The sequence below is a fragment of the Vespa crabro genome, chromosome 8, assembly GCF_910589235.1.
Source record: "Vespa crabro chromosome 8, iyVesCrab1.2, whole genome shotgun sequence".
In the NCBI taxonomy this organism is placed as follows: domain Eukaryota; kingdom Metazoa; phylum Arthropoda; class Insecta; order Hymenoptera; family Vespidae; genus Vespa; species Vespa crabro.
Window position 1 is genome coordinate 1,682,003 of NC_060962.1, and position 18,715 is coordinate 1,700,717.

At 31.9% G+C, this 18,715-nt stretch overlaps 1 protein-coding gene across 2 annotated transcripts in view; it reads left to right on the plus strand.

The window, feature by feature from the left end:
* The window catches only part of LOC124426251 (neuronal acetylcholine receptor subunit alpha-7-like), a 132,416-nt gene that overhangs the window by 72,103 nt on the left and 41,598 nt on the right, over nucleotides 1–18,715 (plus strand). For both annotated transcript variants that reach the window (XM_046967706.1, XM_046967705.1), the window contains one exon: nucleotides 13,868–13,912. Coding sequence is in view for 1 of the 2 variants with exons in the window: in XM_046967705.1 (XP_046823661.1) it covers nucleotides 13,868–13,912 (45 nt within the window). In the remaining variant the exon portion in view is untranslated. The remainder of the gene's footprint in view (nucleotides 1–13,867; nucleotides 13,913–18,715) is intronic.

Here is an 18,715-nt window from a genome sequence, read left to right on the forward strand (position 1 = left end):
GAAAAATAGGAAGAAGAATTGGAGGCCTAATGATCGATATTGTTGAAATTTTATTATTATCTTCGATACCACGCTAATATTCAATGATTTTATAAATATTTAAATATACGCGTGATATGGATTCGATGATAAAAAATTCATGAAAAGTGAAACTAAGAAAATGTTAATATTTCGACAAAACTTTACAATGGTTTAGATCACATGTACATTGAACACTTCGAAGGAATTTAAACTAGTCTAGTAAAGCGATAAATATTTGCTTATAAATTTTAATAATCCACAGTAGGTGGATACTTTTGGGTTCACGTGGCCAATGTACAAAAACTTTTTTTCTACTCTCTTCGCTCGTCTTGTTTTTATACAAAATAAGTTCTGTTGGCGGTTAACATACATAAAAAGAAAAAGAACAAATGAAAAAAAGAAACAAGAAAAAATAAAAAGAACGGGGACTCGCTAACGGTTATTATCACACTTTTAAATATTTCCTTTATATGCGTGCGTTAAGCTTGTTAGAAAAAAAGATCAGCGATGATACACCATCGTATACACTTCAAATATCGATCGCTTGTTTTTGCAAAAGAACGGATAAATAAAGAAAAATGACAAATAAGATGCCTGTTCTCACCTGCGTTTAGGTACTTCAATGTCAGCCACGTTTGTGTCGAGAATAGTGTTTACGGAACGTGTTTAAAGCTATCTCTGACGATTTAAGAGCATGAAGTTAATCTTCCGGAATACCCAAAAGTGCTATCTCCGTAAAATATTACGTATTCGTGGTAAAAAGGAAATTCGATGAATATACTCTTGAGATTAGATATTTTACATTTTAGGTAAATCATATGAGGTTCGTGTGGTATAACATCGAAAAGATAAAAAGGAAAAAAGAAATCTTTGGTAAAAAAAAAAAAAACGAATTCACTTTTGATCGATCGAATTAATCGGATTATCATCTTCGTTTTTGCTGAAAATAATTACTTAAAAGAGGCGTACTATGTTATAGAGGGATATCGCTCGTTCGACTTGTTGCACATTTAAGCTATTTCATGTGGCATAATTTTACTTAAAACATCGGTGCGAAGGATAAAAGGCGACGACCTCGAAACGAACAATACCGTTACGCCGACTTTTACGACGCCCTAGGGAAATTGTCCTAGTAATACCATCTACGTCCTCTTGGCAAACACTCGAAAACATAAGCTAAAGATCTTTCTGTTTATTGAATACATGTAATGTCGGTCGTGTTCATGCATATATTAAAATATTAAAACAGACACGAAGCTTCGAATGATCGATCGTTGGAATTCCGAGTAAGATGTATTTTTTTCTTTTTCTTTTTTTGTTTGATGCTTTAATTCTTTTAACGTTTAAAAAGAGTAAAGAAAATGTTTCCTACGAAATTAAATAAGGAAGGAAATAATATTATGCTATTTAAATAGGAGAAAGGAAAAACATAAACACGAAAAAGAGAAGATTGAAGAAAATACGACGAGAAATATACGATTGTTTTCATGAAAGCGTGAACGTAAGCTTTAATTAGATACGAAAAGCTGGACGGTAATTTGTAACAAGAACTTACGATCTTTCGCTAGAAAAACTTGTATTTAACGATCGAGCTCTTATCGTACGAACGTACAAGCATATTTTAAAAAGGATTTAAATCCAAAGTCAAGCTTTGCTCGTTAAGAACAGTATAAATTTTAACACGGACAAGTACAATCGACAAAGAGAGAGAGAGAAAGAGAGAGAGAGAGAGAGAGAGAGAGAGAGAAAGAGAGAGAGAGAGAAAGAAAGAAAGAGAGGAAGATAAAGAAAGAAACAAGTCTGTGTATCTAATATAATATTGTACCGAATGTGTGTGGGTGCGTGCGTGTATGTGTATGTGTGTGTGTATGTATAGAAGTCATCATAGTGTTCTTATTAATAATTGTGTTGATCCGAAGAAAATTATTTTTAGAGTGAGAGAGAACATTCTGTGTTAATTAACATTTACTCTCATGTTTGATCATTTATTAGGTGAAAAGGGAAGATAAACAAATGGAATAAGCTGACAACAATGATTTGTTAGACTGTGTGACGTTTTCTCGAAATGTTCATGTTGCCAGTGCAAGCTTGTTCTTGTTTAGTTGTAGCACACCTGATGCGAGATTTAATAGGTCGTCGATCTCGTAATTCAAGTAGCCTGAATCCCCTGTCCCTGAACTAACTTCGGCAAACGTAATTGCCAACTTGGCTGAACTAACAAAACCCGGAGTATATCAATCAACGTCGTGCTCTCTTCGATAACCACAATTTAAGATGCTATCGTTATTCCTAAAAGCAATTCAACTATCGAACTGAAAGCCGAACGATATTAGAAACCGAACTATTTTCATGGGAAATAACACTCATTTAGAAATTGTACGATTTATGATCATTCATAATCTTGACGCATTTTTCTTTTCTTTATCAGGATCACATTTTTGTTCTTTGTCTTTCGATAAAGGAAAATTCTAATGTTATTTTTGAAATGATTGATCTATGAAAATGCAATCTCGATTTTGGATTTTAACGAAAGATTTCTTGTCGAAAATAGATCAAAGCTTCAAGTTATTGCTTGGTAAGAAGTGTCTCATAATCTTTCGTTGAAGTGTCTTCAAAAGATTTCAATGGTTGTCGAATTTAATCGATATCATAATATCTACGCATGCGATAACAATTCTCTTTTCTATATTTTTATATGTCACGACTTTCGTTTTTCTTCTTCTTCTTTATATATGCAATTTTGAACTTTTATATACCTTCAATTTTATTTGTCTTCATTTTCAAATAAGTAAGTAAGTACTTAATTTAAAAATAAATTTGTTATTGCGATCGACTTAACAAGATATCGATATTATGAAATAATCATGTAAACTTTTTTTCCAAATGTCTTTTTTGTGATTTTATATTAATATCTTTGCTTGGCCACGTTGCCAAGGAAAGAATCTTGAAAAAGCTTCGTAGACTGATACGATAGAGGAACTAGACGGCGCCAGAATTTAATAGCATAACATCCGTTTATAGTCGCATAACTATTAACCGTTTGTGTTCCTATTTAACGTAGATATATATGTCGAGCGTACGAAAAATATGGGCCGATACTTAAAAAATCTGCTAGATAGGGCATTAAATTTCGAGGAAAAAGTTGTTATAAGTATAGATCTGTAAATCATTCTTTAAAAAATTGTAAACCAACCTTAACAAAAAAGAAAAAATATAACAACAAAAACAACAATAATACTAAGCAGCAGGTGTACGTTTTTCGAGGTTATTAAAGGACACAATTAAATCGAAGAAATGATCACGATTGTCATTCATAACTGTCATTGATATAATATCTCAATTCATTTGAATGGAATTAGAAACATTATAATAGGCTTTATCGGTTTTTTTCTTCTTTTTTTTAATGCCACATCAATTATTCAAATCGATATGATAGATGAGTACTAATTAAGAGGGGGTAAAATAAAACGATCGAGATAATATCGATATTCTTTGATTAAATTGTTTGATCAGAGGTTTATATTTAACTATACTTTTGAATTATTCCACTTAAATATAGAATAATAGAAGAACAAATACATTTCCCTATTAAATCGATGAAGGTAGGACAAATACTTGTGGTAAAAGCTATTGTGCTTTCCCCCCTTTGACAGTTCATTCTTACGTACTCTCTCTAGACGATAGAGCAAGCAACTTCGAGTAGCTTGGTCGGCTAGCGATAAAACGCGTCGTAGGAAGTACTTTGCAATAAAGAATCGAGAGTAAGGTAAAGTGGTATCGTTCGTCAGCTCATAATCCTGACGAGTTTAATAGCTCTCGACTGAAGAGTTACAAAGCTCAGCATCCCGTTTAGTTTAGAGACGTATGGAAATGACAATTATGGTATTCTATCGTGCAAGTAAAACATAGATCATTGAACTTATTGTTACCACGTAGGTAGGTCTGAAATCATCACACCTGCCACGTACGAGCATTTCTATTCATATTGTACCACCACGAGCGTATATCTATTATTAATATATTATCATGGTTCGTTGTAGTAATTGAAATCTTAGAGTTAATTTTGTTTAGTGTAAAATAATGTCAATGTAAAATATTGTATACCCGATTGAAAGATGTAAGGAATTGAATTCTATATTGGTAGATATAATATATATATATATATATATATATATATATATATATATATATATATATATATATATATATAAAGTATAAAATGTATATATAATATATAATAATAATAATTATATAATATATATATATATATATTCTGTTTTTTTGTAGAAATAAGTGAGTAATAAGGAAATTTACTATTTGAAAAATGTTAGTTTTAAAACATTGAAGTTGTTATCGATAAGAAAACGTTTATTTCAAAGAGAATTTCGTTCGAGTTTGAGAAATGTTTTCGATACGTTCTAAGGATCTCCTTTCTCTATACTTTTGTCGATCTTCTCGACCTTGTTTGACGTTTCTCGATAAAATGCGAAAGTAGTTTGTTTCGTGTCATGTGTGACGACGATCAGACACGACCTGTCATATAAGAATCATTTGTTCTTCTGCGAAGAGAAAGAATGGGTCGTGTGAAGTCAAAGTGAAACTTTTCATAGGATGCGCAAAAAGACATTGGATTAATATCCAACATTTCTTGAAAGAATTCCTATAAAATATAATATCGTTGAAAGAATCTGAAACTGAAATATGTCTTTTTTATCGATTCTTTAAATCTTTCTCGTACTCTTTTTAAGAGAATATTCAAGGTATAAGCTTTTTGTTAATATTACCGTATAGGTTAATGCAGTCGACATAATTAACCTAAAAAATAATGAATAGGTGATAGCATTGAATTCGTATATAAATTCGTTTTGAGCATAGATATCATGTTTGTTTTTTCTGCATATATAAATGTATATATAAACTTACATAAAGCACGTAAGTCGGTTATCTCATTCGCACAAGATTTATTAATGCGAAGAGAATAATAATGAGAGAAGAAAAAAAAAAATAAAATTAAATTAAATTAAATAGAAATGAATTTACGAACGTTCATTAGCTCAACGCTGCACATACGAACTGTAAATACAATACATAGATAGATAGATAGACACGTTGATGATGCTTTAACGGTTTGACTTTTCGATTAGTTACATTGCCATTAACAATGCACGTAGCAATTCACCTCGTAGCTATCCATGATTCACGATATAACCGCTTGTCACGAGCATTCTCGGTAATGCGTTCGTACGCTGCTAATGACTGCATTTCGCGGAATTGCTGTTTAGTCAGTTCCGTGATAGTATAGTAGGAAAGGGCTAAAGATAGAAAAGCGACCAATGCTGTCTTTTGAATACGCGATGAGACGTTCCCCCTTTTATAATAAAATCTTTCATTTATGTAGATAGGAAAGAAAATCGAGAAAGTAGAAATAAGTTATAACGAGTTCTTTTCTTAGTTTGAAATTAATGGTTCCATCGTTGCCTTCGGCGTATCTGACAATCAGTATGCGTATTTTCTCACGAAGAAACTCACGCCTATACTTCGTTTTTAAAGTCCTTTGAGTTAGGATGCGTTTTGCGAGTAAAGATAATACTATCCAACTACGACGAACTTGATAACACTTCTAACGATCAAACGATTCTAGTTTTAAATCCGCACGTAAATTACGCTCTTTACAACTTTTCCTTCCTGGTTGGAAATATTCACTCGTTAGAACGAGACTAGGGAGTAACTTTTTTAATCATAGCGTTTGGGAATTCTCATTTTGACAGTCTGTGTTGGATGGTTATAACATTTATTTGTTGTTTGTCTTGAAATTCTACAATAGTATATTTACATTCCCAAAGTTTCGTTGCCACTTTCGATTCATTTTTCATTTTGTGAATTGGATTGGAATAAATTAACGTTGATGAGATTGCTTACTCATGTCATCGCCAAATACGAAAACGAACAGAATATAACTAGCGAAACTAGTGCGAGGGCTTAAAAGCATTGTGAACTTAATGGTTTAAACTCAAAGTGAAGTTTTTAAAACCTGACATCTCTGCTAAAGTACTTGAAATTGTCTTTGCCTCTCCTAACAGCTTAAAATGCGCCTTCGAAGGACAAGGAGGTCTCCGTACTTCGCAGCTTCATCTCTATTAGGTAATTTTTATACTTAGATACTTATTAGAGGAAAAGTTGGAAGAAAAAAAAGAGAAGAAATTTTGAGACGTCTACCGACCCAAATTAAACGACAAACTTTTATCTTTATATGGCACTATGTACTTCGAGAAACTATCATTCTTACAACAGGATGAAATTCGGAAACATTAACGAACGATAGACCTATTACAGATACGTATATTATCGTTGTAATAACAAACATTATTACGATTTAATTTTTGATTTTTAACGATAATTGAATTTCAACGAGGACGATTCATTATATTAATTTGTAATCGTGAAGAATAATATAATGATTTTGTTGGATAATCAAAAGCAATAATTGTTCATATTTGTCTCGACTATTGTGCTTATTACTAATTTCAATAATGTCTGTCAAGGTGTCAAGTATAAAAATAATGTTTAACAAGGTAATTGATGGGTTTTGAAATTCGATCGGTTTACGAGAATTATCCATTCTAACCGCAGGCTCGTGACATTTTCCATGAGTACAACGTTGATCGGTTGACCCTTCGATACTGCCAACGTCGTAACTGAACACGCAAATTGGTCACGCAACGTCACGGCATTCTCGAAATGACTATAACATGTTACGGCATTACTCAGCTGTTCGATATATGTACTCACGTATGCATACCGTACTGGTCTCTTGTATTTCCGTTCTTGTTAATTCGACAAACAGTAAACTTCGGCCTATGATCAACACATTTAATAGGATTCATTTTTACGAAAAATATTTGCTCTATTTTTTATGCTCTTCGGATAAAAATACTAGATATATTTCTATACATAATCTGTCCGTGTTGAATTTAACGATAACATCTCATAATTCAACATCTTATATTTTTCTCTTAAAATTAATAAAAAATATTAAATGGGTAAATCGATATAGGTAAATCGATTTAAAATAAAAAAAAAATGATGCATAATAAATAACTTAATACAAAATAAATATGTATTATAAATGCAAACAAAAATACGACAATTTACGATATAAAAAGAGTATTTTTTTTTGAATAAAGTTCTCTCATAAAACGAGAGAGTTGGAAGTACTCTATCATTGCAACCAAGATCCATGTTATATCTATGTATATACAATACAACGACATCCGACCTCCATCGTAACAAATTTTTATTCCAGTTCTATTTTTGTAGTTCCCAAGGAAAAAGGAAGTGCTTTTGAAAACTGCATGGTATGCAGTAAAGAAACGTCCTCCGAGACGACTTTCTTATAGAAGCTATATCTTTTTGGAGTACAGTGTAAGGTAGAGAATACCTATAACCGGAATAACGGGAAGACACGTTGGTCGAAGGTGGTAGGGATTGAATCTGCGATTCATGTTCCCGTGGGACTTACAGCGGGATTCGAGTCGCAAATTCCTTGGAAAGTCGTCTTGCGGATTCACCGTGCCGAGCAGTGCCCATTGATTTGGAAATTATGAGGAATCCCCATAGAGTCGCTTTCCACTTTTCTTCATTTTCATCCCATTTCTCTCTTTCTCTCTCTCCTTCTCTCTCTCTCTCTCTCTCTCTCTCTCTCTCTCTCTTCCACTAGATTATTTCAAAGCAGCAAACTGGACCATAGTCAGGTACGTAGGTACGTGGAGTTTTCGTTGTTTTGAAGGCATCGTGAAACTCTGAACAACGTTTTCTATAATGGCATTGGGTGTACGCCTGTTTGTCGTTCCGACCTAACTAAAGTAATCTTAATTAAGCGCTTTCGAAGTTAGCCGTTAGCCATTATCCGCCGAAAGGATTAGCTTTAGAAATAATAGTCTCGGTGCATTCTAAAAGCACTATTTAATCTCGTGCATATATGTTTTCTTTGTCTCTCTGTTTCTCTCTCTCTCTCTCTCTCTTTCTTTCTTTCTTTCTTTCTTTCTTTCTTTCATACCTATGGGAGTTTGATTAACTTTACTTTTAAAGTACAATGAGAACTTTCTTTCGTTGGTATATATATAAAAGAGAGATAAGAGATTATTTATAAAACTTGAATTGATACGAAGAGTTATTTTTAAGAAACTTTTAACAAACGTAAAAACTAGCGATAGCAAATAGTATTTTCTGAAACTGCTTTATATCGCGTATCTATCTCTCGAACGTTATCCGATCCTTTGACTCTTGGCCAAGTGCTTAACATCGTCGGATTCTACCTTGAGTGCGGTATCGGTGTAATCTGTATTATAGAAGTACAGACACGTGTCAAGTGAAGATAGGATGATTCACTCGCGACTATAGCCAAAGCTGTGGCCAGCGATTGAAATAGGTCGGATGGTTCGCGGTGGATGTTCGGTTTACCGTAACACGAATAGACTGGCTACCGCTTTGATTTCATAAAATCTTTGATAACGGAGTTACAAAGGACAATTTACTTCAAGATTATAGTAAATATCTTTTACTATAGTAAATACCTGGATCGTATCGAAAGCTGGACATTTTGTCTACCTGTACCTATTTTCTCTCGGACTTTCAAGATGAAAGTAAATTCAGCGAAATGCACATTTTCTGCAAAAAGATGAAGTAATCCAATTAGTCTATTAAAAGGGATGCCGTAGGTATAATATGAATTATGATTTTGTAGTCGTAAACTGTGACCTAATATCCATTCTTGTATTACCTACCAGTTTTGCGAAAGAGATTATCATGACTTTGCTATGGTAAATAAGGAAAGTCGAAGGAACAGTTAGCAAGATTGCCTCCATGCCCATCGTTATTACTTTTAAACGAACAAGAAGACGCGATCTGGCAACCGTGACGCATTAGTTAACTCATCCCAAAGGCGTACTAATGAAAACTTCTAATGAGATGTTGAATTATGCGAAGAAAAGATAACATAGAATGGTGAATGCTATTGGTTCGACTTAACCTCGACCTTTAGAACGAATTCGACCAACTATTCTTTGAGCGCGAGATCGAGGAAGGGAGTAAATGATAAGATTCAATTATCGAAAAACAGTTTATTTCGCTAAGAGTGAGCAAGTGAAATAAAGAAAGAGAGAGAGAGAGAGAGAGAGAGAGAGAGAGAGAGAGAGAGAGAGAGAGAGAGAGAGAGAGATTGAAATTGAGATTGAGATGAAGAGAAAGAAAGAAGAAAGGTTGATCGAGATGTGAGGAATAACGAAGGATTAGAGATAGTTCTGGATTAGAAATGGACTTATTTTTGGGAAAAAAAAAATAAAAATAAAAAGTAAAAGGACAATAATGAATTTGAAACTACTATTTCTGAGATAACGATTATGAGGAAATAAGATCGAAATACGACCGGTTAGTTTCTCTAGTTGATCACCTCTGAACTAAGTGGATATGTCCGTTTCGATATGCTTTGAAGAGCGAAGCTAAAAGCTTGAGGGCGGAACAGACCGATGTTGACCAAACACTCGCGTAACCGAGTTAACTTTAAGCTCAGGTTTAAGCTTCGGCTTAAGACGAGCTTACATCGTACGCCGAAATGACATGACGGACTCTCGGTACATATTCTTGAAATTATCCAAGCAATCATTTTGTATTCTTTGGAGTATGCAATAGTTTCTGTTAATGTTAAATAAATATAATTTAAAAAGAAAAATGTTTTTTATAAATGATTTATTCATTTTACAAATTACGATCGTATATCAAGTATGATGTTATTAAATCATATTTGAAATTCTTGGGACGTCTGTATATATCTGTAATGCATTATCATATAGTAATAATTGTTTCTTGTGATTTTAACGAAGTGCTAAACAATTATATAAACAATAAATTAATTGCTTTGAAAAAATATGGTATCGTGTCAAAATCTGGAATTGTCAAAAATGGAATTGTCAAAATCTATATATCGTTGACCGAAATTCACTTTTCAAGAATGACTTAATAAACGGAAACTCAGTGTGGTTTGATCTTTCGTATGAAACAAAAGGACAACGACGGATATGGTAATTAAATCTGCGGCGTATGTACATATGTAAGTACGTGGGCATGAGATATGTCGTTCGTATTTGTTTATATGAATAATTGGTTTGGGCGTATAGCAATAGAGAAGGTTAATTCAGTCGAGTGTTGTTAGGCATACTGTTTGGATGTAAATCGTGGGTACGAATTGGATTGTACATATTATATTAGTAACTCTATCTTTTAAGTGTTTTATATCGATCAATTTTTATTTATTTTTTTTTTATCATATAATCGTTTTTAATTATTCGAAGGAAGAAAATTGTTTGACATTGTGTAAAAACGGATTTAATATCGTTATCGTCGATCGAGCAACTTCAAAGGCTACGCTAATACGCAATGAAGTTTATCCTTGGACTGGGCATCGATCGATCTTTTTGAATTCAATCGAAGATCATGAGATACGATTGTTCTATCGACGACGACCTTCGTCACAAGCCTAGTCTTTCCAACGTTATTAATGAGCCCAGGTAGATTTTCTTTTCATAATTGAGACTCGTTTATTGGTCAGAAAAGAACACCATCGTTCTCAACAATGTAAACGACGTCGACGACGACGACGACGAGCTAGCTTATTGCAATTTATTAATTGCCTTGACCTTGTTAGTAATTGCAGCCATTCCTGATGAATACAGGTAACGGGATTCAAGACGATCCATGAGCGTTGTAATATTGCTTGCTTCGTCATCCTTTTTTCCACTTCACTTTGACTTGTCCTATCGAGAAATTAAAGAATTATAATAATTGTCTTTAAAACGATTTCAAATAATCTCTTTTAACTATTAAAATAAAAGTAAGCACGATAAAATTCTTTATAACAATGTTGTTTTCATTTATATAATTAACAAAGTAATTTCATCATTTTACGCTTTTTTAAAATCAATTTTCTATTTCATTGTTTGTAGTAATGTTAAAAGTTAGAACTATTAAGTGTTTACCACAAATCGGTAAACACGAAGTAAATTATATTCCATTACGAATTACGAGTAAACTGTAACTCGTGATTTGCTTGTCGCTCGCTTAAACTTCGATAAGAGCATTTCAGGAATTTCTCTGCTCTGGGACGTGCACGGAATGTCTAAGTGTGAGTTTAAAATACGAGTATGTTTGTCGAAAAAAAAGGAGAAAATAAAAAAAATAAAAGAAAAAAGAAAATCAGCAATGCAAATTGTCGAATTATTTAAAGTGATTTTCTCTCTCACATTGCCGATAGTGTAGCAAACAAATAAAAGAAGTTGTATTTTCTTTACCATTTATTTTTTCTTTTTATCTTTTCTTTTTTTCTTCCTCAAAACTGTGAATATGAATTTTTCATCTTTAAAAAGGATATTCGAGTAGAGTATGTACATACATACGTACGAATGTATATAGGTATATGAAATTCATGAATATCATTGAATATAAGAGTCTATGATAAAAGAAGAATATGATTTGATATTGATAAGAGTATGATATGTCATATGATATTTGTATTCGTGCGATTTTGTTATTGAGAAAACAAACTTATTTTGATTATGGTAGCCAATGCAAAAGAAAGCAGCATATGTAGGCATAGTAGTAACGTAAGTGCATAAACAGATGTACCTATGTACGTACATATATATAAAATGATCGTATACATATGTAAGATATGTAAGAAACATGTAGTAGAAAGATCGTTCAATTTAAACGTATATTTCGAGTTTGCTCGCAAATGTCGACAACATGTATTTAGCTATATTTGCCAAGAATCCACCGGTCGTATATGCGAAACACACTTGTAATCATGATGAAAGCATTGTTGAATAAAGAGAAAGAAGAAGAAGAAGGAGACAGAGAGGGAGAGAGAGAGAGAGAGAGAGAGAGAGAGAGAGAGAGAGAGAGAGAGAGAGAGAGAGAGAGAGAGAGAGAGAGTAGAGAATCTATTGCTATACGTGACAAGGGTTGGCAATATTTCGGCGCAAAGGATTTTTAAACGACGAATGGAAGAACGTATATGCGCCAAGAGTAAAAAAGGTAGAGAGAGAGGTAGAACAACGAGAGGTTCATTTTATTCTTTCCTCTTAAATTACAGACATTTCTTAGAAAGATATAAGAGAGACGGAGAAAGAAGATAGAATCCTCTTATCCACGCTATCAGTAAAGACAGTTTTATAGGATATGATATTCTTTATGTAAAATGCTATTTCGCATATATCAAACGATACATGGCAGATACATCTCCTCTGGAAAATATCGAACGCGTTTATTTGTATATTTGTTAGCTTAAAAAAAATATTCGTTGTAAATCGAACGATGATAATTGTCTAATGGGAATAGAAAAATACCTATATATAATTCGAAAAAGTTGCACAATAAAAATCACTTCGTATATTTTTTGAATAAATATTATATATGTGTGTGTGTGTGTGTTTTTTTTTTTAATTATTTATATTATATCTAGTTTTTTTCTTCAACGAATTATCCCCACTACGATCTAGTCACTCTTTTCGAGACCTTCTTCAGAAATTTATGTAGGTCAGCGTTCATTCAGTGAATTCGTTGAAAGGAGAGAGATTTAACGAGCTATCCATGCACGCTTTTCCTCTCTCTCTCTCTCTCTCTCTCTCTCTTTGTCTCTTTTTTCTCACTCTCTCTCTCTCTCTCTTTGTCTCTTTCTCTCTCTCTCTTTGTCTCTCTCTCTCTCTCTCTCTCTCTCTTTCTCTCTTTCTTTTTTGCTTTCTCGCTCCTTTGACAATTGAATGAAATTTCTATATTCATTTCTACTCATTTTTTTTTATTTATTCTTTTCTTTTTTTATCATTTCAACATTTTTAAAAAAATTATTATCAATTCGCAATAATCCGTTAATAATCCATTCTTATTATATTTTCTTCATCGATTATGTTTGAATATATGGATATTTCGAGACAAGCAAAGAGTGTTATTGTACATCCATTGACATATGTATTTACCATAATATTAGAATCGAACACAGATGCGGTCCCTTAATGGATATCGACAACTCTTTGCCATAAGTTTCGAAGAGTATGGTATCGGAGAAAAAGCTTGCTAACATATGACATTTTTTCATGAATAAAACAAAGTTTATATATATATATATATATATATATATATATATATATATATATATATGTACTTAATTAATAGGCAGAAAGATTTATGTAAGACAAATAATATTTTAATATATATTCATATATCATATTCTACGAAAGTGTTAAATGAAAATGCTTAGAAATCATTTAATTATTGAAAATGTTTTGTCACATTATTAGATAAATTCGTTCTCTAATTAATTTAATAAAAGAGTAAATAATGTCTCGTTTCATAAAAAAGATTTTAATATTTTTGTATACATGTGACTGTCGTATGTTACGTGTGTAGATTGCATCGCAAATTCAAAAAATGCAAAAGTAAACACTTTTGCACATTTTGAATTCTTGGAATCGTTATGCGTATTAATTATAAAGTTTCATTGTAACAAAACATCTCTGCTTCACAACAGGATAGTTCACACGTTAAATGGAGCACTTTATCTAACTAAAACTAACAATTCTATTCGCTCTTAAAACGCGAATAATGTAATCATATTTATTATTTAATTAGCGTAATTCCATACAGTGTTTTTAACACTTTTACTATCTTATCAATTTGACTATCTATTTGTTTGATATTTGGATTTATTGATGTTATGAATAATTGTACATACATATAAATAGAACTCCTGCACCTTTCGACGCTCTAATTAAGAAATATTTTTTATTTTGTGTTTTAGGACGAGAAGAATCAACTGCTCATCACGAATCTTTGGCTGAAGTTGGTGAGTTTATTCTCTGACAAAGCAAAAGAGAGTAACGAGCATTCGTTAAAATTGTACGATCTAATTCCCGCCAATTAAATCGTGTAGAATAATCGATACGTTTTCGAATGCTTTTACGTGCCTGCCGGCATGTTAACCAATGGTAAATTAATCCAAAAAAATATGTAGGAATGGTGAAATAAATGCATCTAGTGTAAATATTTACAGTATATGGACGTTTCGGTTGCTAGATTAATTCTAGTTACGCACATACCTGCGTAACTAGAATTGGCGGCACATGCCGTCATGTGGAATAATCCACATCGTTTGTTAAATAAAAAGCAAAAGCAAACAAACAAACAAAAAGAAAGAAAGAAAGAAAGAAAGAAATTAAAAAGAGATGATACGTTCGAAATTGTTCTATGACTTTCAACTCGATCAATTACATTCGCATTAGACCTAACGAAGCGATTAATATAAATATTAACAAGTACTTTCTATTCTATTGAGATCGATTTTCGTTATTTATAAAAACCAATTATTAATGGAGTTACCGGCAACAGGTTAGACTCTCGGCACAAAGTTAAACTGGAGTAGCTAACGCGTCCTTGTTAGGACAAGTTGTGAAGAATTAACGAAGTTCAGACGTCCTTTTTGTCCTTTCGAACTTTCTCCTTAAAACGACGCGAGGAGCTTTTTCTTTCGAATCGTTTACAATGACTTCTTAACATTCGTCTTACGTTATTCGTACAAACAAAACCATTCTTTCTATCGGATTGAAGGTTTTCTTTTTTTTTTCCTTTTTCTTTTATTCCCTAAATAAATTCGATCGACTTAAAAATTCGAGAAGTAGATGTAGTCATGTTTGCTACATTCGCATTTACATATCGTCATCAACATTTATGAAATTAACTATTGCTTTCATGTGAATCCTATTGTTTTTGTTCTATTAATAATCCGTACGTGTTGGAAACAATAGAAAATTTCTGTAAAGCTAGGCATCTGCTATTTTCTCTTTTATTTTCGGTTTTTCGTAATAGTATATATATATATATATATATATATTATATTATATTATATATATATATATATACATACATACATACATACGTATGTATTGTATGTATTGTATGTACTTTACATATACTTTATGTTTTTTACGATACTCTACAAGTAAACAATGAGGTAGACATAACACGTTTCAAATATTGTTCGTCCATTATAAAGTTTTTTTCACATTTTCATATTTTCATATTTTCATATTTTTTATCGCATTGCACTCTAACTTAATTATTATGTTCACAATGAGATTATCATTGAATCGTTTTAATTTTGCCACTTTAATGTAACATAGAAACGAGATTTGCATATGGATGTTTAACGATTCATCTATTTAATTACATAATTAATCGGATGACTTTTTAAAAATTGTAAAAATATTAAATAGCCTTATTTTTTCTATTTAAACAAAAATTTTTTATTTTTTTTCTCACATACCTTCTGCTATAAATGCTCGTTTATTTTTCATTCGTCGAATACTTGACACTGCCTACAAATTTCTCTTTATCTATTCAAAAATTCAGAACATTTTGTCTGCGTTACAAAAAGTTATTCAATTTGAAAAAGTATTCGAATATTTTAGTGACTCACTATATTTTTTGATTTCGAACGAACCGTTCGATCGTTCAATTTGATAAATTTAATGAACGTTCCACGATATCACAGTGCCCGTGCGTCATGCAAATTTGACGCATAGAGGAGATTTACACGAACGATTCGAATTGCATATGGTTCGCACGTCGCTCGAAAGTTATCACGGAAAGTCGATGTTACGTTTCTGATAAAAAAAACTTCTCGTCAGAGTAGAGTAACCATAAAGCTTCTTATCTTAGCTTTCTAACTGAAAGTACGCACTAAAATTTTAAAAAACATAATTCTTCGACTTTTTTTATCCATTACGACCTCTTCTGACGTTCACTATATTATTAAAATTTATTAATTATAAAACAAATTATAAAAATAACAAATGTTAATAATATCTTCCGAGTATTTTAAGTTGATTTTATTAATAACATATAATACATAAATGAAACAATTATAATGTTTACATTTAAAAAAAAAAAAGAAAAATTACGAAAAGCAAACATATTTTGGATTGTAGATAAATCTATATTTATTTCTAAAAATATTTTCAATTTAGTTGTTAATTCTGCAAACGTATTGCTCTCTTGCAACGAGAAAAAGAACGTGAGGAAATATATTATCAATCGGAATCATTATAAATTATAAAATGATAAATTGCAGAAAAAAGTATCACTAACTAAATCACATTTCATCAAACTTCGTTCTTTTTCAGCCGATCAATTTTTCGAATTTTATTCCTATATTTCTTTCTTTATTGTTTGTTTTTCCTCGGACATTTTATGAACAGTAAAATGTTTTGAAAGTTAACAAAGTTTTGTTGACCGCTATATAGAGCACGCCATAACATTTGATTGTTACTTTTTCTCTTTTTACAAAATAACGAGCGGCCCGTAGTAAGAAGTTTTCGGGTTTCTGGTATATTTTGTGTGCGCGTGTGTATGTATATGTATATATGTAAGTGTGTGTGTGTACACGCGCGTGCATGTGTACGTATTTCGAGGGTTGGTAATAGAGCAATACGAGAAGAGCAACGCTTTTCGCCAGAGAAAATTGTCCTTCACACCTAGTCTTTCGGCATTTTATAACAATGGCTCTACGAGTTAGCTTTCGTACCGTAACAGCAGCTTGCGTAAATAGAGCGAATTTATTGCAGGCTTTCGTTGCGGTTCATGAAACGAATTGCTTTGTTAAGTTAATGTTGCTCCCATGATTTAGAAACGGTACATTCTGACGAAGCTCGTTTTCGTTTACACTTCGTTGGATAAGTTCAAGAAGGAAGAAAGCACAGAATGTAGAATTTTATTGGAAAACAGAAATACGAATTTGCTAGGTGTTTCTATTTATTATTATTTTATGTAACTACTATTATTTTATTATTATTATTATTATTATTATTATTATTATTATTATTATTATTATTATTATTATTATTCCGAACGATATAAATATACTAACATAATGACGCATTAGGTTTACTTACATGCGAAGGTAAGTGGATAAGTAAATTGGTTATCGTTGAGTTAAGAAATAAAAAATAAAAATAAAAATGAAAAGGAAAAAGAGAGAAAAAGGAAGAAGAAGAACAAATTAATAAAAGAAAAGAAAAGGGATTACAAATTATAAGGGGAAATAGTGTAATTTTCTTTGAGAGGGACGTTTCAGAAAGTTAGCTTTTGCGTTAAAATACGAATGGGTCTCTAGTCGGTGGCCGTACAATTTGTTGAAAGTGTGTCCCTCTAATTTATTTAGTTTCCGAGAAAGATATTTGTATTTCTTTTATTTTGAATTGAAGCGGACAATGCGAAGAAACATTTTTTTTCTTTTTCTTTTTTTCTTTTCTTTTCTTTTTTTCCTCTCTCCTTTCTTTCTTTCTTCTTTTTTTTCTATAGAAGGATAGAGTTCAGAGTTAAATAAAATGAAGCAGATGCGCTTGACTTTGAAAGTGGCTATATTTTTACTAATGTAAATCGAGAAGATATTCGATAAAACGTCATACGCATTTCCGATAGCGCTGTCACGAATATTTACATATCGATCAAGGATAAAATAAGAATCGAAATGTTTCCACCGTAAATATGACTTGAGTGCACATTAATAATTTGAAAATGTGAACTTGATTCATATTTTTTTCTCTCTCTCTCTCTCTCTCTCTCTCTCTTTCTCCCTGTCTCTATCTCTCTTTCTCTTAAATTCATGAAATTCTTCGTGAGAGAATACCGTCATCAGATTCGAAGTTATATCATTTAAAAATGCGCTGTTAAAAAGAAGTCGAAGAAAACATTTTAACGAGTTTTCGTTAAATCACTGACTATTGCTATTTCACAGATGAAATTCTATAATGTTTCAAGGTACATGTACAAAATGTTAAAACTTGATGAAAATATTTCACTCCAAGAGTGAATTCGTTTTTTTTCAGAATTTATTTTTATCGACAGACCGTAGAAGATATTTCTTTTTTTTTTCGTCCATTAACTAATGTCGAAAGGACGCGATTGCGATCAATAAAAGGAAGAAAAATATAATTGAGATGCCTTATTTCGTATTTTACATAAATTTAGTTTACTTCATAGTAAATTATTTTCAATTTTCGTCGATAAAATAAGCATATTACATGTATGCATGTATGTATACATGTATGCATATAGATAGGTATGTATATATTCAGAAAAGATTAGATATTTCCTGAAAAGTGGTTGAACTTTCGGTTCGGTTGTTCGCCAACGTCATCGTGTTTCTAGATGAAAGAAAATTCTTGAAGTTTTTGTCGTTTGATCCGAAATTCGATATTACCGCGAATATCTAATGGAAAGGTCAATCTGCTGGGATATTACGTGTGGTTCCATAGAAAGATTTAATAATAAGATAAGAACATCGTTTCTAGGAGCTTTAGGATCTAAACGCAAAACGAAGCATAATCGATTATCGCTTTATAAACAACATCGAACATACTCTTATCCTCATGTTCTAATCGATGAATCAAGGAGATTTAATATATCGTTCTATGTCTAACGCTTGACGTATTAAGAAAACAAAACAAAGGTGCGCGTTCCTTTGAGAATCGTACGATTACTTGCACGATTAAAGGAATCGATTAAATAAACGAGGAGAAACCACCTCTGAGACTGAATAATGGGAGAGAAAAGTACAGAGTGACGACGTTTCCGAAGTAAATATCCGAGG